Source organism: Haemaphysalis longicornis, unplaced genomic scaffold (assembly GCF_048455015.1).
Source record: "Haemaphysalis longicornis isolate Haplotype H1 unplaced genomic scaffold, Haemaphysalis longicornis Haplotype H1 scaffold_8, whole genome shotgun sequence".
Taxonomy (NCBI): domain Eukaryota; kingdom Metazoa; phylum Arthropoda; class Arachnida; order Ixodida; family Ixodidae; genus Haemaphysalis; species Haemaphysalis longicornis.
The window spans coordinates 132,558,622-132,585,561 of record NW_027526445.1 but is presented as its reverse complement, the minus strand read 5'-3'; the positions used below and the strand labels follow the sequence as shown (position 1 = coordinate 132,585,561).

General features: G+C 51.0%; 1 protein-coding gene across 4 annotated transcripts in view; it reads right to left on the bottom strand.

Annotated features, from left to right (window-relative positions):
• Nucleotides 1-26,940, bottom strand: part of Ena (ENAH actin regulator enabled) — a 119,934-nt gene that overhangs the window by 42,059 nt on the left and 50,935 nt on the right. The window contains exon 1 of one of the 4 annotated variants that reach the window (XM_077680405.1): nucleotides 18,992-19,207. The exons of the other annotated variants lie outside the window; for them this stretch is intronic. Within the exon in view, the coding sequence (XP_077536531.1) occupies nucleotides 18,992-19,119 (128 nt within the window). The 5' untranslated portion in view covers nucleotides 19,120-19,207. Of the gene's footprint in view, nucleotides 1-18,991; nucleotides 19,208-26,940 lie in introns of those variants that run through there. 4 annotated transcript variants of the gene reach the window in all.

Sequence of the window (26,940 nt, the reverse complement as noted above, 5' to 3'; positions counted from 1 at the left end):
GTTAAGTGCGTATATTTTGCCTCAAATGTACCTGCTAAATAATAGGGGCATGTATGACTAGTTCCAGCGGTTCCAGAAGTTTCGAACAGTTCATGCTTATATAAACGTCTTATTCAAGGGCTATTATTCATGCCAGCTTTCCAGACCTGTGTCCTTAGGGATTTTCGTTGCTACAATTGATTATGTTGTTAGGATTGGTTGTTATTGCGCCACAGTACTCGTGATATTAACACCAACCACCCTTGTACCGTATATTGTTGCATACTGGAAGCGAATGTTTTTGTACCCATTTCCGCGCCCATTTCTGCGCCGGATGTTAATTATTTGGTTCTAAGCAACTAAACTGTATGTTAATCTTTTGCCTGCAGTCAACTTGAAACTGTGTGTTTCTGCAGGTGCCTGTAACTGCCAGCCTTCGGGCTGTGTTAATTTTGAAGCAGCTGCAGGCGCTGCACTTGTTTAATTGCTTCCGGTTGTTACGTTGTATCGTTGATACCAGGATTGGTTGATAATAAATTTATCCTTTCCAGCGGGTACGCACCCATTCCTCAGTATTGGATATTCGTATCCAAACCCACTTGTGTATAGCTATTGCTACGCAGGGCGCTACTCCCCCGAGTGTCACAGAAGTCAGGAACGAGCGGACCTGGCGCACATGTTATGGCAATGTCCGCAGGCGATCACAAATGGTCGCACAATCACTATAACAGTGAGCATTTGGGGAACGTGCAGCTCAGCTCCTGCCCAGAAGATCAACTCTGGGCTGCCCAGCTGGCTGAGGACGCTGCCAGAGCTTAAGGGCTCACGTACGGCCGACGACTGAGCATTACAGTTGGCAAACTTAATAAAGTTTACTCTCTCTCTCTCTCTCCAGCGGGTATCTTTTCGAAGCCTCTGGGTGCGTGACGAAGCGTGACTGCGGTGGCTAGAGAGCGTGACCTCAGGCTAGCTAGGACGACAAGCCGGGCCCCTAAAGTGATCTGCACTTAAAACGCGGGACACCGTACCCAGAAAGATGAATGTGGAGAACATCCAGTAACGATTACACGATAAATTCGGTAAGGAGTGCAAATCGCTGTCGGACACGGAGGCAGCAAGAGGATCCAAGAGAGGTGGCGGAGGTGGAGAAGAAAGGAGTGCGGGGTCGCGAACCGCGTCTCATGGACAAACGTGTCCAGCCGATAGATGCAACACTTGCGGCCTGCAAGCTGTTCAACATGGCCTCCAAACAACAGGCCAATCTTTCCCGCTTATGGTCAAAAGATCCAAAGAGTCAAAAGGTCCAAAGAGTCAAAAGATCCAATAATCACGTGACAGCCGAGTCAAAAGATCCAACGGGTCAAAAGGTCCAATGTGGGTCAAAAGGTCCAAAGAGTCAGAAGATCCAATGAGTCAAAAGGTCCAAAGCGAGTCAAAACATCCAACGAGTCAGGAGATCCAAGGGGTCAAAAGGTCCAATAATTCCGAAACTGCGTCAGAAGGTCCGACGAATTATGAGAACCTTCGGAGCCATGGCTAGGGTGTGCAATTTATAGACTGCGTCATTTTATTGTATTTTCAGTGTTATTTTCGCTCCCATACTTGAACTTTCACTTCTAAATGCAGAAGATTTGCACTTGGCGCGCCGAATGAAGCCGTGGCTAATTTGAACGTTATGAACAACACCATTCATCAAGCTTGTTTTTATTTCTGATTATTTTCTCAGGTTGTTCTCATTTCTCGCTCCTCTGTCATTTGATACTACTACATTAGAAAAATTTTGGTAGTTATTGCTTACGTAGAAAGTGAGCTTCAGCGGTGTCGACGAGCCACGACCACATGTCGCTCATGTTCGGCTACGCTGCGCTGACTTGTATGATTGCTGCTGAAAATATTCCGGACAAATGTTCTTGCATCTCGTTTATCAAAGTCAATATCCATCAAATAAATGACCCTTATATGGCTCATGATTACACCCACAAAAAATCAAGAGTTCGAATAGCAGTGCTACATTGGTTGGGAAGCTGGTTACTAGGTTTCCAGGCGACCTGAGTTGAAGTACGTCATGATAACCTGAAGCCGCTAGTTGCAGTCCGCGTGTCTCTTTTTTTACACTCTCGATAGTGTAGTGCCAACCCCTGCTTGTGTGGCTTCGCTTCTATTTTCCATTTTGTGCAGCTAGAGAGCTACAGGCGGTGGGGAGCTGATGCTGACATTGGTCTCGGAAAAGAACAAAGCCACGGCCAAAATATGGCATGGCCAGTATGCTTTGAGGAAGAACGCCGAAAATGACAAATGACCTCTTCTTTCTGCAAATTAAATCTATGTATGTTCCAGAAAGCATTAACAATGCCTTTGGGCATTTCAAACCACAAACACACTCAACACACCGATTTCCTGGAAATGGGGGTGACGCCGAGACAGAAACGTCCGGTGAGGTAGAGAAGGTGCCCTTGGTAACGCATCCGTAATAAGGTATTATGCGCGTTGTGTTACCAGCAAACAGAAGAGCACATGGATGCAAAATGCCAAAAAATTACAAGTTGTTTGTGATTGAGTTAGAAAGCGACTGGTTCCTATCCCCTAGCGAAGGCGATCAATTACGCAGCTTTATCACAGGTACTCGAAAGGGAAAAAAATTGTTAGCGTCACTGATTTTTAAACAAAGATATGGTGATAATAAGTCGCTAAAAATAAAGCAATATACACAAAAATAATATCTCAAAGCTACAGTTATTACGGCAACAAGGCCGCAGATAAATAGTGCTTCATTTGGGAATGCCGCAAGACCTTTTCACTACGTTAAAATAACGCAGAATTACGAGCAAGAACACGAGTAATAAATAAGATTTTGTGTCTACAACTGCTACGACGCACACATCTTGCTGTCTGCAACGCACGCTTGAATTGGTTTTTGTACCGAAAGCTCCGTGTACCGAAAGGCCCCGAAACCGAAACGCCCTATACTGAAAAGACCGGAGCCGGTTAATGGCATTGCTAATGTTCGCTTAACCACTGAAATAATTTCCCATGCCCGTGACGCAAACGTATTTTTGTATGAGAGCAACATGCATATACTTGAAAAAAAGACTAGCATATATGGCTCGGAAATTGGTGCTTAGAACGAATGAACACGCTCCTTGTAGGGAAAACGAAGAGGCAACGGAGTTATAATCTTGGCCCTTAGCAAACAAAAGTACGCCAAGGTGAGGCTCATAAAGAGACTAGATCACTTGATTGGCCATAGCCCCGTCAAAAGACAGAAGTCAGAATGTCTAATATTGGACCTCTTGACTCGTTGGACCTTTTGACTCGCCTTAGCCGCGTCAAAAGGTCCAATACGAGTCAAAAGATCCAACGAGTCAAAAGATCCAACGGGTCGAAAGGTCCACAGTGAGTCAAAAGATCCAACGAGTCAAAAGATCCAACGCGTCAAAAGATCCAATATTGGACCTTTTGACTCTTTGGATCTTTTGACTCTTTGGATCTCTTGACTCGGAATCTATCTTTCCCACCGGGCGGTTCCCTTTCGCCTGACCCGACTAGCGACACCGACTGAAGGAGCGGGTGAACAGAGGGCACAATTGACGATCAAGGCCACACCGCGAAGACCAGAATGCCTGCAGTCCTCCCACTCGGGTTCTGCCCGACTTGTCGCAGTGCTGGCCGGTCGGGACCTCCAGCACCGACGTCTTGAGGCAGAGTCAATCGCAAAGGGGCGACGAATTACGCGACGGCAGCGTTCGACGACGCGCCTACAAGCTCTTCCGGCGACGCTCTTCAAGACCTGCTCTTGGGGTTGACGACGGCGAGAGAGAGAGAGAGAGCGACCGCGGTCACGCGACGCCACCCAGCTGGGAACAACGGAGAAAGCGGCCCGCGCCTGCCCTTGACACCGCCCGGCCAAGCACGACCATCGCCGCCAAGGTGTAACAACACAGAAGAGAGGGCGGGTTAAAGGACAAGGGAAGGTTCGGACGCGGGACAAACACCACCTAGGTCACGATGCCTCGCATATGGCTTCCTACAACGTAGACGTAGTATACCCACTCGGCACTGTTTTGATCGTCCGAGGCGTCACGAGTGAGACGAGGAGGCAGACCCCTGTCAAGGTGTTTGAGGAGAAAAGAAGAGCGCCACACCAATGGTCAACGAGAATCGTTGCTATTAGGTGTTTTCTCTTCCGAAAACTCTTTCCCCCACGCGCAGATGAGCAGATGGCCGTCCGGCCACAGGAGCAGGGGAGCGAGCGCGCGCGTCGCTTGCCAAGCCCGCCCTTCGGCTGCTGCCGCTGCTCGCATTCGGCTACACTGTCCGGCAACCCCGACGCCGGCCACTGGCGGTCTCACGCTCCGACGGCCACGACGCCCCGGCAGAGAAGACGCTCACGATCTTTCTCTCGAAACGATCCCCCATGCCCGATTCCACCGCCCCTGCACTCGACCACGCATCGTTAACTTCCCCCCCACCGCCCTCCGAGATCGCCGCGCTTTCTTTGTGAGCGACTTCGTCCACAGCTTCCCTCGGCTGCCGACGATTGCCCCGACCGAGTCGTCGAACCGCAGAAAACGCGACCGCGCTCGCTAGAGGGGCCTCGACCGTAATAAAGCCCGCGCCGCTTTCCCCGCTTCTTCCGTGTCGTACGAAAATGGAGCGGCGAGATATCTCGTCGGGGCGGTCTCGTTTAAGCCACGGCATAACTGGGGACCAATTCGCGGACGGCGAAAAAAACGACGTAGCTAAGAGTTCTTTCACCCGCGCGAGCCATAGATGTCCGCATATCTCCCTTAAACCACGCGCATACTGACCCCTCCGGCTGGAGCTCCCGATCATGGCGTGAACACGAATACGACGGTCGTTGCTCTTGTCAGATGGGTAGGCCAAACCAAACGATATGCGATCGCAAACACCCGAACATATCTCGCTTACATACCCCCGACGTATTTTTTTTTTTTTTTTTTTTTTGGGGGGGGGGGGTATAGAGTTTCATACTAATATATATTAGAGGTAAATCTGGCGCCACTGTCGAGGGAAGCAGCGCTTCAGTGAGCGTTCCGTCAAGTAACATGAACGGGCTCAGAAGTTGCCCTTGGCGCCAAAAAAGCAACAATATTACTGTAAAAGATTAATCCAATTTGTTTTGTCATTATACAAATGGAGCAACAAAAAGGTATATTTGTCAGGGATTATTTACAAGCTAGGTGAACAAGAAAGTGTTGGTTTGTTGATTTTGTTGTTTTTTTGTTGTTGCTTTTCTGTTGATTTTGGCTACGAGACAAAAAAGAAGCCTCGTGGCAAGCCGAGCCAAGTAGGCGAGGAACGTCGCTAGCCGCAATGGCGGCGTCCACGGCGGCTCGCGATTGCAGCGCCGGATTTCCCTCTAGTATGTTAGTATGAAACTATGGCCCATGGGGGCGGCGACAGCCTACCGTTAGACCTACACAGAAAATTCTCACTGCAACAAAATCCTCGGTGCAAGTAACCGACTTCGGTATAAGCGATAAATCTTCCAAAGTAGGAACGCGATTTGCTCTTTCCGCACTGCAGTCGCGACCGCGGTAAACTGCGGATGAAGCGAGCGTTGGAATAAGCGACTTCGCTAAGGCGAGAATTCAGCGTATACGTCAAGAATCCGCCCAGCCCAGGTGCTTACAGGTGGTGCGCGGAAGCCCAACACTCGCATGATCAATTAAAGGGGCACTGACAAAAAAATTTTGCATCTTGTTTTTTTTGTTGCGATAAGTAGCTAGTGACCTACTTATAACCTGTAGAAACCTCATTTGCTTCAGCGTGCGACGGTTGTTTAATTAGAGGCATTTTCAATGCGGCCAGTCGCAGTTTCGGTTTCAGCGAGTGCCGCGAAACGATGGATTTTGTGGATTTTGTGTGAACAAATGACCACGTGACCGTCGGAGGGATATCACAGAGCAGAGCCGCCGTAGCACTGTCGAATCCGCATCGACGGCAGTTCCTGCGAATGCCCCCACGTACTGATCTCGTGAGGCGCTTAATTAAAAAACGACCGTGGATGTGACGCAGGCGCTGCGAGTGCAAATGCTACCGCGGCTAAAGAACGACGCGCGACGCTCGAGACGGTGGGTGGCAAGATGCGCGCTGGGAGCAGCCGGCCGGTCTGCCTACAGGCCCGCCTACAGATGTGTTCGGCTTAGCACTGCGGCGGATATTCGCGTGCCGCTCTCGTAAGCGGTGCAGATGACAATTTTTAATGCAACCCGCCATCGCATCATTAACTCCTTTCTCATGTAAGCCACCATGGTCGAGACTTGGGGACAATTTCGTGCAGCGGTAACAAGCTATCACTCGAGCTACCTGCACCGGCCGCGGCCGTGGCCGCCGCCTGCACAGCGACCGTGCGGCTAGCTCAGTGGGCTTTTCGTGCCTCCGCCGCGTTTTCGCATCCAATGGTAATAAACAGTAATAGAAACAGAGTGCCTGGAATCGCTGTAGAACTTTGGTCGTGGCCAACTGCCCGATGAGCTGACGAAATCACGGCGCCTCCGCCGCCAACGATCGGGTCGTTCGTTCTCGAGAGCAGAAGCTCCGCCCTCCGGCCCTCCGATTGGAGCGGCGAGCCGGGCGAGCCGGCAAAAAGCGCCGGCAGTGCGGAAGCGGCAAACACAAACTCGTGACGTGTGTGGATGTTGTTTATTTACAATTGCGCGTGGTCCTCTGCTGGCTGCTCGGTTGCGTTTCGCACACTTTAAAATTGATTTTAAATATTTTCTAGGCTGTATTCGCCGCTGATATTTTGCAGATGATGTATATGTGTTCCCACCAATCTATCTCCGAAGTTATCTCGCCTTCAAAATTTTGTGTCAGTGCCCCTTTAAGGCCTAGACGACCCACCACTCAAACTGCGGACATAATCCACAACCACGTCACCAAAACCGGCATCCCTGTTCCCAGACAAAGGATATATATTACTGAGCTTCGAATATAAGGCGAATGAGACTACAAATTTTGAAAAAAAAAAAAAAACTCCCCTATATTTGAATAAATACGGTATACACGTGGCTTGCACACGCCGTCACCACAGCTCTTTACTGCCGTCGGCTTTGGCGCACGCGTGCACGGTCATGGCAGCTGCAAGCTGCGTATAGACTACCGTCTCTAAAGGTATAAGGGGCGTTCATTGGCTACTCATCGACGAAACTGCAATTCCTAGCTCGCCACCACACTTTACATACGACGAGTACATGGAATTCACGCTTCAAAAGGACGGCAAACCAGACAAGTAGGCTGCGCACGTATAACTAAACACAGATCAAATCCATCACATGCGGAACTAGTGTCGCCAAGCGCCACCGCGGAGCACAATTTGGGGAATACAGTCCAAGCTTCCATATTACCACCCGTGCACAAACGCGCTGACTTGAAGATGCAACCCGTAAATGCTGTACGATTCACATTCATTCTGTCATTAGCCCTAGAAGGCACTCAATTTTCTGCACGAATGTATGTGCCGCCACAATATTGCCACAGTAACGAGGAAGGCATACGGAAAAGTAGGTCACTTTTAAAGTCCCTTATCAGTATTTCAAAAAGAAAAAAAGGAGCAAAACATGCTCCCCGGGGTGGGACCCGAACCCAAGACCTTCGGAGTGTGCGCGTGTGAGAATTGTGAGAGAACGAGAACTGACTTGTGCACTTGAACAGGCGCTTCACCGCAGATGGCCGCGGTAGCCCCTCCTCTGAAGCCCTGAAAAGCGTACACCCAGCGAACGCACGCATACTATTATACGTCACCAAGGAAAGGGAGGGGGGGTCGTGGAATAGGTTAGCCCCAAACAAGGAGAGCGCCAAGCCAGAGAGCAACCAACGGCTTAGCCCTCCGTCTGAGAAGCGTTCTATCTACGTGGCTGTATTTTTAAAGCCACGCGCGTGGTCACTGCTCCAGAGCGCCCCCAGAATGGGCGCCAAGTTCCGCGTTGCCACGCGTGCGTCTACATTTTTTCTCGCCGGCCGAAAAGAAGACAAAGAGCGAGAAAGGGAGACGCCAACGCCGAGAAGGGGGTTAGAGCCTCGGCAACATTGCGGCGCACGCCCGGCAAGCAACAGCGCCGCTGGGTATGCCGACACCACCTAGACGACCGTCAGGCCGCTGGTTTGAGTTTTCTCATCGGAAGAAACGCGACCCACTAAAGCATTTAGCCCGCAACAAAACGAAAATTAAAAGGTGAAAATAGGAAGTAGCATCGGTGGTGGTGGTAACACACACGAAGCGCAGATGAGGGGGAAATCACAAGGCCCTACACACGTGGTTGCCTCTAGGTATTTGAGTGCCGCGCGGCGAAAACGGAGCGCTCGGAAAAGGCACGCGGAGTGAGTGCGCCCGAGTATGCGTCACTGCCCTCGGCTGCTGCCCGCCGGCGCCATCCGGAAGCGCAGGAGGAGAAAGCGAGCGCGCAATTGCGCGTAGGCGGTGGCGTTGGTAGGCGCCGCCTGGTGAAACGCTCTTCCCCCTTTATTTCGAGCGGCACGCGCAGCGCTCAAAGTAGCCATTCTCCGCACGCTTTCCCCGGGATTCCCCCGTCAGTTCCGAGGCACAAGCACCCCTACGTTCGCATCTACAAGGTTTCGCTTAAAAAAAAAAAAAAAGAAAACGCAGAAATTCAGAGGACTCTCTACTAATGCGTAACATTCTTATGCTGCTTGTCTAGTCCGAGTTCCTCTTCGCAGCCAAATATGCCAATGAGTAGCGAAAGACTTCGGATTATTTTATTCTTTCGAAGTTTTTTGTTTTTTCTCCAATGATGTAAATTCGTACAATTATAGCGCTAAAGTGCCTCTACCTTGCTAAATATGTATTTTTTTCGGCAGAAGCAAAGCGTACGGCCAGTCGCTCCATTTACGCTATTGTTTATTCGTATTTCCAGCGTCCTTTTCCGGACTTTTTTCATTTATTCGGCCTTGAGGGGGAGATGTACAAGATAGTACGTATTTTTGATTTTGCAAGGTCATTTTTGTGGAAATGTTATTTCTTCTAGTTCTCTTATTTTTTTTTTTAATTTTAAAAGTTCTGTCCCACCAATTATCCCCATTAACGCTATTATACCGAATAAAGGCGGAATTTCTGCCAGATCTGCATTTCTATGGAAATGCAGGGCGTTACACTGTCCGAGCTGTGGGAGAGGGGGGGGGGGGGGGGGGAGGGGGGCGGCGGGCGGGCTCGCCAGAGAATGCTACGCGACAATTTCCCCCACCAAACTGCCCGCCAGCCCGTCAGCAACGCGTCAGTACGCGCTTCGTAATACATCAACCATGCGGGTTATTCAATAAAAGGATCGTAAGTACGTATGCGCGGAGTTGAACACTGAACAACAAAAAACATGCTTACGCACTATCTCAAAATTTCCGCTTGCGAGTTTCCAAATTTTTTTTGATTGCTCCGACGCTTGCTATCGTGCTCTCTTACAGCAGTTGCTTTTGGTTCGCGTTCACCGCCGCGGCTGATCCATGGCCGTAGTTAGTGCTCTGTTTGTGAACAACTTATCGCCCATAGGTTTGTGCTCCAATGTTGACATTTAGGCCGCCAGGCTGCCAACAGACCATCAGCCCCGTCATGCCCTTCTCCTCAAAGTTGGCTTTCCCTCATTGTGAATACGCTTGCAGTGAAGCCCCCATCTTGGGTTGTATGCAGGTGAGCTCCCTGCCGAGCTCAGAAATATCCGCAGGGAACTTCCTTTCCTTTCCCTTCCCCGCAAACCACAACCAACCAACCAACAGATTCCCGATTGACCCGCAGGCCTCGCAAAGGTGCTGGCAGGCGGCTACACGCAGCTGTCGGCGTTTCAAAAATCTCGCGATCGCTAAACTACCACGTGACATTGCAATTTAAACGGGGACAACAAAAGACACCAACGATGCATAGACAGCGCATGTCTTCTTGGCAATTGCTTCGCGTTTACTGTTATTCCTATTCAGATCGCGATGATGCGCTGCAACCACACGGCGTTTACGAAGAACGCACCGGCTTGACAAGATTGCAGTAAAAAGATCTACCGCCAGTGGCTCCGTAGTGGTGGTGGTGGTGGTGATGATGTTTACTAACGTGATATGCCGGCAACTGCTCCCCCGATCAGCGCATTTTTGCCGCTATGCGCGGGAAATTACCTGGAGTCACTGAGGCGTGTGTTGCTCAAAACCCGAGGATCAGGTGCAAAATGTCTCTCATGGTGATCCAATGGCCTATAGGAAAAACTATATCATCCAAGGAGTCATGCGGAGCGGCTCTCCTTTGAAGTTCCTTAAACAAAGCTAGCCTCTCCATCGCATGCTCTCGGCAGTCCAAAAGAAAGTGTCCGATGTCACCTGTTACACAACACGTTGCGCACAGAGGTGAGGAGATGAGGTTCAGCTTATGAAGCCACGCCGGTGTCCGCGCTGAGTTGGTCCGGGTGCGGAACAGTAAGGATGCCTCGGTCCTCTTCATTCCTTTGGTAGCACAAAATTGCTGTTGTGGTCGCCAAAGAGATCTGTAGTGTGGGCATTGACCATTTGACATCATCTACAAAGGCGGAATGTATAGCGATTGAGGCGGCCTTGAAAAAGGTCAAACCGCCTCCGGTGCGGCGTGCGGCAATTCTTACGAATTTCAAGTCAGCCCTACAACTTTTGCAGCTCGGATTTCCCGCGGATAAAACTTGCCAACGCTCCCTACGTCTCCTTCAGCAGCTAAATGAAAATGGGATTAGCGTTCGCTTCCAGTGGGTTCCTTCCCATGTCGGAGTGCTCGGAAACGAAGCCGCGGACAAGTTGGCCCGTGAAGCGACATCGTGTACTCGTTTTCTGAAAGTGGCTCCAAACGAACGGCGAATTGTAAAAAAAAAAAAAAAAAAAAAAAAAAAAAAAAAAAAAAACCATCATTAAAGTGACCCCGTACTTGAAGTCTATAGTGCGCGCATTCTATAGTCCACGCATCCCGCAGCACAGTGATGTGCTTATTGGATGCTTGGAACTCGGCCTTGGCGGAACTCTGCTTCGACGTCGCTCGCTCTTTTACGTGGAAAGTACGAACAGCCAACCTAAGGGTTTTGGACCAGTCCGGCGACTATTGCAGTAAGTTACCAGACGACGGCGATCCCCAATCCCCCAAATTGTTTTTGCATACTGCAAGCTGTTTTTAAGTGCGAATGCACTTCTTAAGCGAGCCTGAAGCGTCCGCCGCCGTCCGCATAGCAACAGCTGCGGGTGCGCGCGCTCCTCGTCTTCCTTGGCAACGGGGGGAGATGGGCGCGCGCAGCCTGGCCGCTGACATAGCACATACCCACGTGGGGATTAGCCAGGAATCTCCTCGTCTTCCTTGGCAACGGGGGGAGATGGGCGCGCGCTGCCTGGCCGCTGACATGGCACATACCCACGTGGGGGATTGGCCAAGAATCGGGCGTGAGAAGGGCTAATGCACCTGCTTAAAGGAGTACTGACACGAAATTTCAAAGCTGAGATCCGCTCTAGCAATCAAGTACAACGACAACACAAATAGGTGTCTGTGAATAAATGCATCTTTCTTTCTTTGCAGTTGTGTGTGTGTGTGTGTGATCTCTCTTTCGCGAACATTACCGAACCGCGCAAATTCAACTCGTGCATTCGCACTTTCATATTCTTCCCCTCGGGGAAATGCGGGGAATGTTTTTAGCCTTATTTTCCACCAAACCTCTCGGCCACATGGCGTGATATTATAAAAGTATACATTTGTGAGGTTAGTGGAGAACTCACGTCAAACCCGAGAAGAGTTTCATATATATATATCCTCCTGGTTGTAATCCAACGAACGAGATAGTCGAGCACCTTGGACGCGGAGCCTTGTTTAGCTCCTCTGGATGAGCCTTCCGGGCGATCCGGCCTCGCAATCAAAGGAGCGAAACCCTCGCCGCGCGTGCACGGAGCGGCAGTGCACACTTCACATTCCCACCCAAGCTACGAAGAAACCGCTCAAAACCTACCTCGAAGTGGAGCGCTGCAGTCGCGTGTGACGCCAGCGAATGCGTCGAAAATCGCTTATAACCGAGACCGCGAGTCTCAACACTAGCAATCGACCAAAAAAGAAAAGCTGGTTGATTCCTCTGTCATAGGAATCGGAAAATCATGAATCGATTGAAATGTACAGCGAAATCTGCCGCTGAGCATGATTTTCGGGTCGGCGGCTGTCTGGTGGGTGTGCTTGGCGAGCGACGTCCTGCTGGCGGGCCGCTTAGGCAAAGGTGTACTGGCGTCACTTCCGTGACGGATACGACGTCAGTGAAATCTTGGTGTATCACCGCATAAGACACTTTCGTGTTAAAATATAAAACCCGCAAAAGAGCAACCCTAAGTATAATGTACTAGTTGGTGCTAAAGGTTGCTTCCCCACAAGAAGACCCTGTGTGCAGGGGTGCACTCTTTACAGGCCGCTTGCTTCGTTGTACTGGCGTCATTTCCGTGACGGATATAACGTCAGTGGTATCTTAGTGTAGCCCGGAATAAAACAATTTCTTGCTAGAAAAAATCACCAACGGCGCCAGCATGCATAAACAAAGCGCTTGCACTTTTTTCGACGTCGGCGCAAATTTTAAATACTACCTTTGACATATTAACACAGTAAAGTATAGATGTGTAAACTTTGACTAAGAAAAAAGGTTGCTTCGCGTGTCCCGTACGTCGTATACACAATGATGTCCCATATTATCCTGACAACCAGTGCACTGCTCTCGGCAGCATTCCCCTTCATCCGCACATCTGATCGAATTTCCAAATTATTTCGGGGATATTTACAGAAGTCTTCATTATGCCCCGGTTTTTCGCACGATTTCGCCCGATTTTCGCGCAGATTTTCGCACTGCTTTTGCTACAGTGCAGCGGACCCCCGATCGTTAAAACGAATTCGCTTTATCCGAAGTATTCATTTGCCTCCACTCCAGTGTCAACAAAGCACATGTATACCCGCTTTAAACGAAGTATCATTTACAACGAGGCCAGTTTTCTGACCCCGAGATTACGTTATAAAGAGGGCTTACTGAATATAGCCGAGGGAAGGCACCGGCTACAGCGCGCACGGTGATGCTGCTGCGGCATGCATACACGCACAAAGGCAATGCCCCTTTCCCACTGTTTTTTGCAGCTCAAGGTTGACCACGCAGAGTCGCACAGCTAGCTATACGGCAAACTCCAGTCACTTAAAAAAAAGGAATCTTTTTTGCTGATTTTTGGTGTCGGGAGAAAAAAGGAGCCACGTACAAGCTCACACCAAGTAGAATAGAATAGGGCGGCACAGCACCTGAGAGGCAGTTTTTCCTCTAGCACATACAGGTATGAAACTGATGATGATGATGATAATGATGATGATGATCATGATGATGATGCAGCTGAACGTGGGACCTTTCCAACTGCGCGCGTGGTTTTAGCGCACGCACGCTGGCAAAGCTGTTTTCGTGCAGTCATTGGAATGGCTACTATAGCGAAAGAGTCGGCGTCACACCAAAGCAGCCCGAAACGCGAGAGCGGGATTTTCATTGGCGGCGACACATCATGTGACTCGCAAATAACCCGTAGAGGCAAGCCACGGAAGCACTGGCACGAGCGTGCTCGCGCGCCCCTGCCGACAGCGGGGGAGGACCCCAGTGCGTTCGGAAATCAGCCGGCTTGGTCACTGCCCAGCAAAGTCGTGCAACCTTGTCTAGCTTCCACGAGGACACGCGACCACTGCAAACAGCCGGCAACGAGATCGCCGCCATGGCTGTCCACTTGCCGCCCCACTGGGACCATCACCGGGCCGTCATGTTCCTCAGGCAGAGTCGCAGGTGTCGCCATCCAAGAAGGCAAGTTGCACCGTTTCGTGGGGGCTCTACCCGTGCACGCTTTCTGTGGAAGAGGTTCGGACATTGAGGCCTTCTTCGTGCGTAACCCTCTTACCGTGGCGTGCGACCAGCTCAAGGCAGCATTTCTCGAGTGCTCAGCTGCATCCGAACGCAGCATCTGCCGTCATTCGAAAAACTTGGCGACCGCAGAGCTAGGCTTCTCCTGCGACGCATGACCCAGCCCCTCGGCTCGCGCACCCATGCCATGGATGGGCACGTTTTGCAGTGGCGGGCCTGAGGACCGCGCCAACCGCGGACCCCCCTTCGCTAGAGTCCCTGGCGGACGAGGCCATGGAAGTTGCGAGCGTGGACCCTCCACACGTTTCTGCCGTGACGGGGGCGCCGCCCGTCCCTTCTCTCACGCCGATCCTTGCCAACCGAGGAACGGCATCAGCGTCGGCCATTGCCGCCCTTCACCACGAAGGGATACGCTCGCTACCCTTGAGGGCCGCAGCTTGACGAGGCGTGTCCTGTACGGGATGACCCGCAAGCCCATCATTCCGTACTGGCGCGAGAGCCCGGCATGCCACCGCTCGCGGCACAAGCGCGACGTTTGCCCCACGCCTGAACCCTGCTGCGCTCCAGGGGGATAGACTCCTGAAACAGCTCATCCTTGTGCGGTTCGGCCGTGTGGAAAACTTGAGGAGGATATATAACCGATCGCCGCCGCCAACTTGCAGAGTGAACGGCCACGTGTTCATCCGCAAGCAAGATGGACTGAAGCTGCTGGATCAAGGAACGCCGACGCAGATGGGCCATCCGAGGACACGGAACCGCTTTCCACCCGCGAGCTGATGGACAGCGCAATGACCACAACATCGAGCCCTTGGAAATTGACACCGGATCATGGCTGAACCCGTTCCTTGCCCCGAGTGGCAGATACCATTACCCGGGAAACTGGAGTCCGTCAGCCTCATCGAGAAGAAGATCGTCGCACTGCTTGCCCCCATTCCCCGCCCGTGGCCTTCAGCAATCCTTCTTCGGACACATCATCCAGGGGAATTGCGTGGTGCTATAGCAAGCAAGAAAGCTCCGAAGATATAGGCTGCGACGCAAGCTGGGATGCCTCCAGCTTGTGTTACAGAAGACTTGTGGCCCGGATACCCAGGCTACTGTACAGAATGTGGCGCACTACTTCAGACACCAGTTCGGCCAGCAGATATCGTGGAGTGGAAATAAATGGACCCTGAAGTGAATTGTAAACATTGCGTGATTACTTGTGGAGATACATGGTCCGGAGTCCATAGGCCATATGTTTCCACCACTCTGGGTGTGTTCGGGCTCTTGGCGCCGAACGCTCAGGAGCACACTATTACGAACTATAATGCTTTCTCGTTCAGTATACACTGCAAGACAGGCATAGGCATCTTTGTAAACTTTGCGCGTCTGTCGACTTTCTCGCAATTATTTCGCTTCTGTCTCCCAGCACCGCGAGCTCTAACCATGACGCACAATAATGTTGACTGTATTGTTTATAGCCTCACTTTTTCTCTCAGGCGTGGTCTTTGAAACAGGCCGTTTTAGTGTCCCGTCACCTACCGTGCTTTCGTGTGAACGCTCTGACGGTTAGTGAGCCAATTCTTTCCCTATCCGGTTCTCGTAGCGCAAAAGCTGGCGTGCACTGCTGTGCACCTCGGTCCTACACGTCAGTGCACCCGCCAGAGAATAGTCCATTGACCCGGCTTTGGCCCCAGTGCCAAGTTCGTATGGTTTTGCTTAAGGGGAAAACGCAGTTCGAAGTTCGAAGGCGAAACGCCCGATTTCATTCATATTTAATGGGATCGGTTGGGGCCGTAAGAATTTCGCGCAGTGCGTTGTTGAGTAATAAAAAATCCCGGGTCATCTGCACTCACGCGAAACCTGGGGAGGGGCGAAGCATGCAGTGTATTAAGTGTATTCGTGGCGTCTTGGCGTTCTTGCCAACGGAGATGAACCATTGGGGGGTACAGATATACAGCTTTGCTGTAAAAGTCTCGTGTCTTTGAAGCACCAAGCGTTCCAGCGCGAGGTGTAAACGAGTGTCCTGGTGTTTTAGTACCGTGACTACATGAGACGACGGTTGCGATAACGACATGAGACGCCGACAGTACTCGCCGCGGTGGCTTGTGCACGAGGACGCGGGTTCGATTCCCGGCCGCGGCGGCTGCTTTTCTGGGGGAGTCGAAGAGAAAAAACGCCCGTGTGTTCGAGATTTCGGCGCACGTTAAAGATACCCAGGTGGTCAAAATAAATCCGGAGCCCTCCACTACGGCGCGCCTCATCGCCTGTGTTGCGTCGGCGCGTTAAACCCTACAATCAATCAACTCCGACAGCCCGACCGGCTCCGCCCCTAAAACGAAACCACGCGAACTCTGCGACACACTGGCCTATTCTCCACCATTTCGGGCAGCGACATTGTATACTATCGCAAAGAAGTGCGAAGTCTGCACAACCACGGGACGTGGCGCCATCATAAAAATATATATATATATATATATATTATCCAAGCGTGGGATGTTGAGTACCCAATACACAAATGAAAATGAATCAGCACCGATTCACCCGGAAACTTCTGGAACTCATTTTGTCGGTACCAGAAAGCTCATTTTTCGAGACAAAACCCGGAGGCCCGGAACCTTTTCTGCAAGAGCACTTAAAAATCACATACCACTACCATGTCTTTTTTCTCGGCACAAGTAAACCTCGAAAAGCGCATCCCCAAAAAATATTTCAGAAAATTCTCTCACCTCTGAAAGCGCATCTTTTATAAGCGTTCCTCGAAAACTCTAGCCCCATGAAACGCGTGCCTTAAATGCCAATAACTCCTAAAACATGAATGTCAAGAACATTTCCACTAAGGCAAATAGATTTCCAGAACTCAATAGCAGCCGCTGGTAATACACGGGCCCTAATCTGGGTAGTCGCATTCCCTTTTTGATGTCGTTATAAGAACAGCTCCTTGCTGTGAAGAGGGCATCGACGCGAGCAGACAGTATAAATCCGTCGACGCTTCGGTATGTTCGCGCATAGGTTGGACGAAGGCATAGACGGCGTCTCTCGTGTTTAACTCTAGAATGTTCGGCAGTACATCCAACGCTTGTAACCGATGGAACCTCCGGGGATATAGGCATTCGCCGTTTTGGACTGCATAGAACCGCACACGAGCAGCACAGTTTTTTTTTTTTGTTGCCCATAGAATTCCTATTCCGAGAGCAGTCCAGGACTACTCGCGAACTACTCGGAACCGTTCCGGAATGGCAAATCGAAGAAACGACATGTTCCGTCTTCTCGCTCGCTACAGTGTTTCCAGAACCCTGCACTCCTGTCAATCGAGCGCTGTTTATATATATATATATATATATATATATATATATATATATATATATATATATATATATATATATATATATATATATATATATGTAGCGAGCGAGAAGACGGAACATGTCGTTTCTTCGATTTGCCATTCCGGAACGGTTCGGAGTAGTTCGCGAGTAGTCCTGGACTGCTCTCGGAATAGGTATTCTATGGGCAACAAAAAAAAAAAACCTGTGCTGCTCGTGTGCGGTTCTATGCAGTCCAAAACGGCGAATGCCTATATCCCCGGAGGTTCCATCGGTTACAAGCGTTGCATGTACTTCGAACATTCTATATATATATATATATATATATATATATATATATATATATATATATATATATATATATATATATATATATATATATATATATATATATATATATATATATATATATATATATATATACATACATACACACACACACACACACACACACGACCAAAATGTCAAGTGTGGGCTGCCGTGTCGAGGCAAATCGGTCACGCTATCATTCATTCACGACCCTGTTCCAAGAAAAGCACTCGACAAATTACGAGGCTGGGCGCACCGCTGACGACGCGAAATCCGCCCTTTAGATTGCGCTACACGTTTTTACGCAGCTCCGCGAAAGATACTGGTACCAACGAGGCACGCGCCGCAGCCTGGCAAGGAGACGGTCTGTCTATGGCGCACGCGTCCTGATAAGGAGGGGAGAGAGCGTCTTGCCCAAGACTATTCAGGCACTGACAGCGCCCAATATAAAACGCCCCGAAGACACACCACGGGAAGGTTCCCGGAGCATGAAACGGCCCCCAAAAAACGGAGACTGCGGTGGCCCGGCCACCCACGCGTGGGAGACGAGCCACAGCTGGTGGTACCATATACAAGGTACAAGAACCAACCCTGCAGGTCAAAACGCAAGCACGTCATTTGAACCTTAGAGGTACAGGTTCATGACTGGAAACGTTCGTTACACGTAGGCAGAAGAGAGCATATCCTAAGTCAGGACAGTAGCAAGATCAATGCCCGCAGTCACGTATGTCCGGATTTCGTTTATAAAAAACCCGAATGACCACCAGGTGAGGGAAATATAGCCGAAAAAAAATAACAAAGTAATGCTTACTACGACCCGGTTAAAACAGTCTCGTGTAATGTAAGGCCACGTAAGCCGGAACACAGCCACATATACGCAAAAAACAGCTTCTTTCCATATTGGAGAGTTATAGCACAGCGGAGAACCGGTCCCGGTAGGGTAACCGGTAGGCGACCGGCGCTACTGCGCAGAAAACTGGTTGTGCGCGTGTGCAGGTGTACCGGGTACCGTACCGGAACCGGTTCTCCGCTCTGCCATAACTCTATATTGTCCTCTGTGCAGCTACCGCACTTTCCACTGGCGGAAGCAACGTCACACACCGACGCCCCCGGGCGTTGTCTAGCAACGTTCTCTATCACGCCGCAATCCTTTGCTTTGCAACCTTCATTGACGGGCTTTACACACCGACAGACGCAATTTTGAGAGGTGGGCCGGGCCCGTAACATGTTCGGGCGAAAGGTATTCCGCGAAATTCAATAGCCGACGCTGCAAGCCACGTCCCACAAAGTGATCGTCTGCGATCATTTTCCCCCCAGCTTTCGTCTATTTTCAAAGCCAATGTCGAAATAACCAAACGTAAGCGAGAGAGAGAGAGAAAAAAAAAAACGAAAACGAAGGAAACTTGTAAAGTGAATTTTTCTCCGGCCAAGTCTACAAGGAAAATGAAGACGCCGCGGGACATTCGCGGTAATCGACTCGGGAAAATGAATAGCTAAGAGCGATAAGCAGATAAACCGTTAGCTCACCAAGTCGGGTCAATATCAGCCGCCAGTGCCGAAAACCCGGCGCACTCGTAGATGGGCGACGGGGACCGCGTTTGCAGCCGTTGCAGCTGCTGTTGGTGCGGTTGCGACAAGCCCCCGGATATTAGCATGGCCGCTCGGAAAGACAGCCTCCACTGGGTTCTTGCACTGTGACTGGGGCGCACAGAACTAAAACCGCGGACGTCGTATCCAACTCGCTCGCCGCGCCTCAACTGAGCCCAAACGCCAGAGTCCCGGTTTAAGCGGGGTGCGCACACACGAGAACCAAAAAGACAAAAGCTGACGCTACCCTTTCGCTGCCCCTCTCACCGCTTTCTCCATCCTCTATTCTCCGCCCCCACTAGCGCCATTTTTTTTTTTTTTTTTGCTTCCGCCCGGCGTCCGAACAGAAGGGAGCGGTCACCGGCCCAAATTGAATTACACCGAAAGCAAATGCATAAAAAGGAAAAAAAAAAAAAAAAAAGACCCGGGAGTGGATGGCAACGAGCCCGCTGAGGGTGCGCGCGTTAGCTTGTTTCTCGTGTGGTGGTGAAAGAACGGCCAAGCGACGAGCATGCAGCGATCGACGCACGTTTGGTTCTTTGACTCTTCTGCTGCGCCGCCATCTTTTTTTTTCTTCCCCGTTTATGCATGCTCCTTTGAGGATACACACGTCTTTGCTTTTTAGCAACGCTGGGTTCTCTGGCCCCTACCAGTAGCCTCGTAAAAGTGCGGCCCCTGTACGTCACACGCGTTTCTATTTAGTTAACGGAACTCGCCCCCCCCCCCCCCCCTTTTTTTTTTTTTTTTGCAAGCAATTAGAACAACGACCCCTATGCTTTTCGTCAAGCCCCCTCTTGGAACTTCAGCGGACGTTCCAGGAGCGTTATGTGACTTCGAGCGAGCCCTGCGGATAATGAGAGCTGCGAACAATAAATTTTCCACTGGAGTATCCATAGGCAAAAAAATAAAATTCTTCGAGAATTCTCCGACAACGATGCAAGAGCCACGAGCCCCGTTCCGACCTCAAACACGACTTCACGAAACCGTCAGATAACCGGCTTGAATCATATTTTATTTTCCCTAGTGCATGTCAATACTTGTCTCGTGCGTTACCAACGGATGTAGTTTTTTACTGCTCCGTTAATATTCCGACATTCATGTACCAACCGATAGCGACTGACACCAACCAAGCACGGTGGACAAGCTCCTACGGCACATGCTATTTGGCACGACTCACCGGTACAACCTTTTTATAATAAACACGCCCCCAGGTTACCCACAAAACCGGCGCGGTGCAGTGTCCCACGACGGTGCGCACCGGCATGGAGCATTGATGGAGGGCAAACTGGCGGTTCTACCCAAGCGCCATCTCTTAAGCTACGAAAGCGACTCATAAAAAAGGGCCCATCTCCCCGCGAGGGGGACTCGAGTAAGTGCGTCGCATAGGGGGTGGGTGTATTGCGTTAACGTTTAGTGTTAGGGGAGTTGGTAGTGAATGCGTTGTATCAGCAGCTTCTTGACGTAGTTTGAATGAGTGAAGGATATAAGGCGCGTTCGTAGCCTTCCATTCTGTGTCGGCTTTGTGGCGCAGTGGGAAGAGCACCATGTACCTCGCGTTCCGCCCACAGGTAGTGAATGCGTTGTATCAGCAGCTTCTTGACGTAGTTTGAATGAGTCAAGGATATAACGCACGTTCGTAGCCTTCCATTCTGTGTCGGCTTTGTGGCGCAGTGGGTAGAGCACCATGTACCTCGCGTTCCGCCCGCAGGGTCGTGGGATGGAAACCAGGCGCCGGTAAGTATTATTTTTTTATATAGTGTAGGGGGAGGGGTGCGGACCTGTTGTTGAGAGCGAGGAGGGTAGCGTGATGCGGGAAAGGAGGAGTGGGGGAGAGGGTGCACCTGGAACGGCTGTTGCGGACGCCGAGGCACGCCGACAACGCCGGGTGACATCGTGAGTTAAAGAAATGCTCTGCATTTAAAACGTTCACAAGTGGCAATACAGCACTGTAATGAGACACAGGGCTATTAGAAAGTGATATTTATTGAAGGCCAATGATTACATGCACACAAAACCGATATCCGTCACGGGTGCGCGACAACGTACTACCCCCGTTCCCACAAAACAGCTACCTACAAGCTAATCATCGTTCTGACAGCCATAACGCGAGCGCCTGTTATGTTCCGCCCTTCCGCTACAGCAAAGCATGTAGGTCTTCGTGGTCTAGACATTCCAGTAATTGTACGCGTAATTCAATCGAATGAAACAAACGCAAAGCTCCATCTGGCTGGCCATGCATGCAGCCTTCTTTCGCGTCATTTACAATCGCTGGCCGTTACAGCGTCCGTTCTGAGCCTGTCGCATCGTTGCCCGATGAATCTGCAAGCACCCCATCCTTGTCGGCAGCAATATAGGTACATCCCGTTCCGTCTTCACACGAGTGCGTCGATACGCCGTCGTTACAGCAGACGGCGGAGGAAGCTGCTTCGCCGGCGTCGTCCGCGATGTATCTCGGGATTTCACCGCGGCGCACCCTCGACTCCCTCGGTGTGCGGCGGTGCAACCGAAAATTGTCCCGTGACGGTGCGCCCCGGTTTATCGAGGACAAATGGTGCACACCGGTGCGGTTTATCGAGCATGAAAAGGCGCCCCGGTGTGCACCGGTGCGATTTATCGAAGATGCTATTAAATTTAACCGGCGCTTCCACACCCAAAAATCCCTAAACCGTAGTCCATGCCAAACGCAGTTCCCCAAGGGGGACCCCCCTGGTCACTGTCCCATGGGGCTTACTAATTCATGACCCAAGGGCTTAAAAAGCATCCATCAAAACGCTCTTAATGGCCTATAGTTTACTTTTTTTTAAATACTGCACGTCTTTACTCAAATAAAAAAATAAACAAGAAATGCATTTTAGATTACCTATAGTTTTCATTACACGGCGCTAGCGGTCTTCCATGCGAGAGTTTTATTTTGTATTTCACTACAAAAGTGACATATTTCAGAAATAGGCAAACTAAGCCGTTCGGAGTTTGGAGCCTTTAAATTGATCTGCAAAAGTTTTTGTATTGGTGCACGATCGTTTTTAAGCCGTGGGTCAAGTCCCATGAGAGTGTTAACAGGGGAGTCCCCCTCAACTCTAGACCTTATTACAACAGCGCACTGGCGGAAATTCTTCCAGCGCCAATCGATCACATATGGATATCAAATCGCGCCCCCCCCCCCCCCCAAAAAAAAAAAAAAAAAAAAAAAAGAAGCCTTCGAACTGTGTCTTCCCCTTGGGCAAAACCATACGAACTTGGCACGGGGGCCAAAGCCAGGTCAATGGCCTTATCTCTGGCGGGTGCCCTCGCGTGCAGGACCGAGTTGCACAGCATTGCACGCCAGCTTCTGGGCTAGGACGAGGATCGGGAAAGATAAAAAAAGGCGCTTGGCTCACGAACCGTTCAGAGCGTTCACAGGAAAGCACGGTAGGTGACGGGACTCTAAAACGGCCTGTTTCAAAGACCACGCCTGAGAGAAAAAGTGAGGCTATAAACAATACAGTCAACATAATTGTGCGTCATGGTTAGAGCCCGCGGTGCTGGGAGGCAGAAGCGAAATCATTTCGAGCAAATCGACAGACGCGCAAACTTTACGAAGATGCCGATGCCTGTCTTGCAGTGTTAGTATTAGTTCGCATTAGTATTAATTTTATTATTAGTATTACGAGAAAGTATTAGTTCGTAATAGTGTGCTCCTGAGCGTTCGGCGCCAAGAGCCCGAACACACCCAGAGTGTGGAAACATATGGCCTAGGGACTTCTGCACAAGTGACCACACAATGCCTACAAATCACTTCAGTGTCCCTTTAATTCCACTCCTCGTTATCTGCTGGACGAACTGGTAAGTGTCTTTGGTAGTGCGGCACATTCTGTACAGTAGCCTGGGTAGCCGGGGCACAAGTCTTCTGCGAAGCAAGCTTGAGGCATCCCAGCTTGTGTCGCAGCCTATATCTTCGGAGCTTCCTTGCTGGCTAGTACCACGCAATAATGTGTCCGAAGAAGTGTTGCTGAAGGCCACGGGTAGGGAATAGGGCAAGCAGTGGGACGATCTTCTCGATGAGGCTGATGGATTCCAGTTTCCCGGGTAATGGTATCTACCACTCGGGGCAAGGAACGAGTCTAGTCATGATTCGATGTCAATTTCCAAGGGCTCGATGTTGCGGCCATTGCGCTGTCCATCACCTCGCGGGTGGAAAGCGGTTCCGTGTCCTCGGATGGCCCATCTGCGTCGGAGTTCCTGGATCCATCAGCTTCAGTCCATCTTGCTTGCGGATGAACACGTGGCCGTTCACTGTGCAAGTTGGCGGCGGCGATCGGTTATGGCCTCCTCAAGTTTGCCACAGGCCCGAACCGCACAAGGATGAGCCGTTTCAGGAGTCTAGCCCCCTGGAGCGCAGCAGGGTTCAGGCGTGGTGCAAATGTCACGCTTGTGCCGCGAGCGGTGGCATGCCGGGCTCTCGCGCCAGTACGGAATTATGGGCTTGCGTGTCACCCCGTACAGGACACGCCTCGGCAAGCTGCGGCCCTCAAGGGTAGCGAGCGTGCCCCTTCGTGGTGAAGGGCGGCAATGGCCGACGCTACTGCCGTTCCTCGGTTGGCAAGGGTCGGCGTGAGAGAAGGGACAGGCGGCGCCCCCGTCACGGCAGAAACGTGTGGAGGGGCCACGCTCGCAACTTCCATGGCCTCGTCCGCCAGGGACTGTAGCGAAGGGGGGGTCCACGGTTGGCGCGGTCCTCAGGCCCGTCTGGACGTCCGACGGGCAGGCACCACTGCAAAACGTCTCCATCCATGGCATGGGCGCGCGAGCCGAGGGGCTGGGCCATGCGTCGCAGGAGAATCCTAGCTCTGCGGTCGCCGAGCTCTTAGAATGACGGCAGCTGCTGCGTTGGGACGCGGCTGAGCACTCGTGAAACGCTTCCTTGAGCTGGTCGGAAGCCGCGGCCAGAGGGTTACGCACGAAGGAGGCCTCAATGCCCGACCCTCTTTCACAGAAAGCACGCACGGGTAGAGCCCCCACGAAACGGTGCAACTTGCCGTCTTGGATGGCGACACCTGCGACTCAGCCTGAGGAACCTGACGGCCCGGCGATGGTCCCAGTGGGGCGGCAAGTGGACAGCCATGGCGGCGATCTCGTTGCCGGCTGCTTGTAGTGATCGCGTGTCTTCGCGGAAGCTCGACAAGGGTGCACGACTCTGCTGGGCGGTGACCAAGCCGGCTGATTTCCGAACGCACTGGGGTCCTCCCCCGCTGTCGGCAGGGGCGCGCGAGCACGCTCGTGCCTGTGCTTCCGTGGCTTCTTGCCGCTACGGGTTATTTGCGAGTGACATGATGTGTCTCCACCAATGAAAATCACGCTCTCGCGTTTCGGGCTGCCTTGGTGTGACGCCGACTCTTTCGCCCTATTAGCCATTCCAATGACTGCACGGAAACAGCTTTGCCGGCGTGCGTGCACTCAAACCACGCGCGCAGTTGGGGGGATTCCACGTTCAGCTGCATCATCATCATCATCAGTGTCATACCAGTATGTGCTAGAGGGAAAACTGCCGCTCAGGTGCTGTGCCGGCCTATTCTATTCTACTTGGTCTGCGCCTTTACGCGGCTCCTTTCTTCTCCCGACACCAAAAATCAGCAAAAAAGAATGCATTTTTGCCGTTCGTCTTGCATGAAGCTTCCAAAAAAATTCCCGGCAAATAATTCATTCAGGAGCCCTACTTTTCGACAGAAAGAAACATCTTTAACCAAATCTTTAACAAAATTCTGTGCTTTCCAGCGACATGCAACTTTCGAGCTTGTTCGTGGGACATGCACGAACAAGCTACCGAACTACCGACTGCCAGAGACGCGATACCATACCCAGCTTTCTCGCTCAAAATTACAACCTCTCGGGAACCTAGCAAAACCACTGTAGAAAAATTATATTTGGCATAAAGCTAGAAGCCAACGTGAAGAATAAAACGCTAAAAGAATATTTCAGGTTTCTGACTATTTGTTTGTGTAATTCACTGTCAAATCTAACTCCCCATGCATTTCTATGGGATAGTTCGCATGGCTCAGGAACCCAGTCGCGCAAAGTGCGCGACTTGAAACTGTGCACAAAGCAAGTATTCACCCCAAATATTAGCTGTGCAAAAGAACTTTTCATTTCGCTAAAAAATTGCAGAGTAATGACTGTTGAAAGGACTGCCATGAGCGGGAAAGCTGCACATGGGAGCTCGATTTTCCCATGTATTCCTACGGGACTTCCGGTCCGAACGCACTCCTCGGACTGCTCGCGGACCATCCAGGACTGGTCGAGAATTCACAATCATTGGACTTCGATTGATTGTAGGGTTTAACGCACCGACGCGACACAGGCGATGAGGCGCGCCGTAGTGGATGGGCTCCGGATTAATTTCGACCACCTGGGGATCTCTACCGTGCGCCGAAATCTTGTACACACGGGCGTTTTTGCTTTTTGCCTCAATCAGAAAAGCGGCCGCCGCGGCCGGGAATCGAACCCGCGTCCTCGTGCTCAGCAGCACAACGCCTTAGCCACTAAGCCACCGCGGCGTATGGCCCTATTTCGTTTAGCATCCGCTTACAACCTACCCGCCTGTTGTCCCCCCATCCTCACTACATGACCTGCCCTACACTGTGAAGGCAGTCTGCGTATGCGTAGAACCAGAGTCCCTTAGAACCAACCAACTGCTCACACGCTTTGTCATCCCAAAAGCGGTTTCTGAACGACATGAACATTACAGGGCCACTGAAGAATACACGATCTAGCCCATTGTCTACGCACAGCGGATTGATGCAGGTATACACTCTGCGCGCAGATGCCGCGCAAAAGGGCAGCTATTTCGCACGGCTTGTATGTGACAAATTTATTTACAAAAACTATGCTTAAAATTACTGCATCTTCGCGCCCACACATTGTCCTCGTTTTATGGAGCGGTTTTAAGCGCGTCCTCACTGCAGCCCCCCATTCAAACAGGTGCTGACTGCGTATACGTGCCCCATCAGCCTGATGCGCTCACATGTTATCAGGATTCTCAAAATAAAAATTTCCGCATTATAAGGAGCGTTGACAAGAGCAAAAAGAAAAAAAAAATCGGTTACACAGACTACCCAGTCGGAATTGTCGGATAAATCCGCAAGGCGCTGTGCTATACGCCAACACTTTTTAAATTGCACCAATGGGAATACATCTATACGGCAAATACAAGAGGTCTGAAGGCGCCAGCGAAGCACTAAGTATCCCCCTCATACACCGAGCCATTTTAAAGCTGGCTCCAACACTTTACCCAAATATATTTCCGCGAAGACATTTCTCCAAAGGCAATACGAGCGGTCTTAGTGAAAAAAATTGGGCCCATCTCCCCGCGAGGGGGACTCGAGTAAATGCGTCGCATAGGGGGTGGGTGTATTGCGTTAACGTTTAGTGTTTGGGTAGTTGGTGGTAGTGAATGCGTTGTATCAGCAGCTTGTTGACGTAGTTTGAATGAGTCAAGGATATAAGGCGCGTTCGTAGCCTCCCATTCGGTGTCGGCTTTGTGGCGCAGTGGGTAGAGCACCATGTACCTTGCGTTCCGCCCGCAGGGTCGTGGGATCGAAACCAGGCGCCGGATAGTTTTTTTTTTTTTATATAGTATAGGGGGAGGGGTGCGGACTACGACTACGGACGTCAACGCGGGTGACATCGTGAGTTACTGAAATGATCTGCATTTAAAAAAATTCGCGGACCCCGGGAGTGTTTTATTAATGGCACTCCCTCGTGCGGCAAAAGCGCGGCACCCAGAGCCTTATAGGGACGTCCAGGAGGGTTTCACGTCGATAGCACACTGAAATGCTCACGCATTTAAAGGAGCAGAATGCGCGCAACAATACACATAATGCGGAGAAGCATCGGCTGCGTCCGTCGGTTTCCAT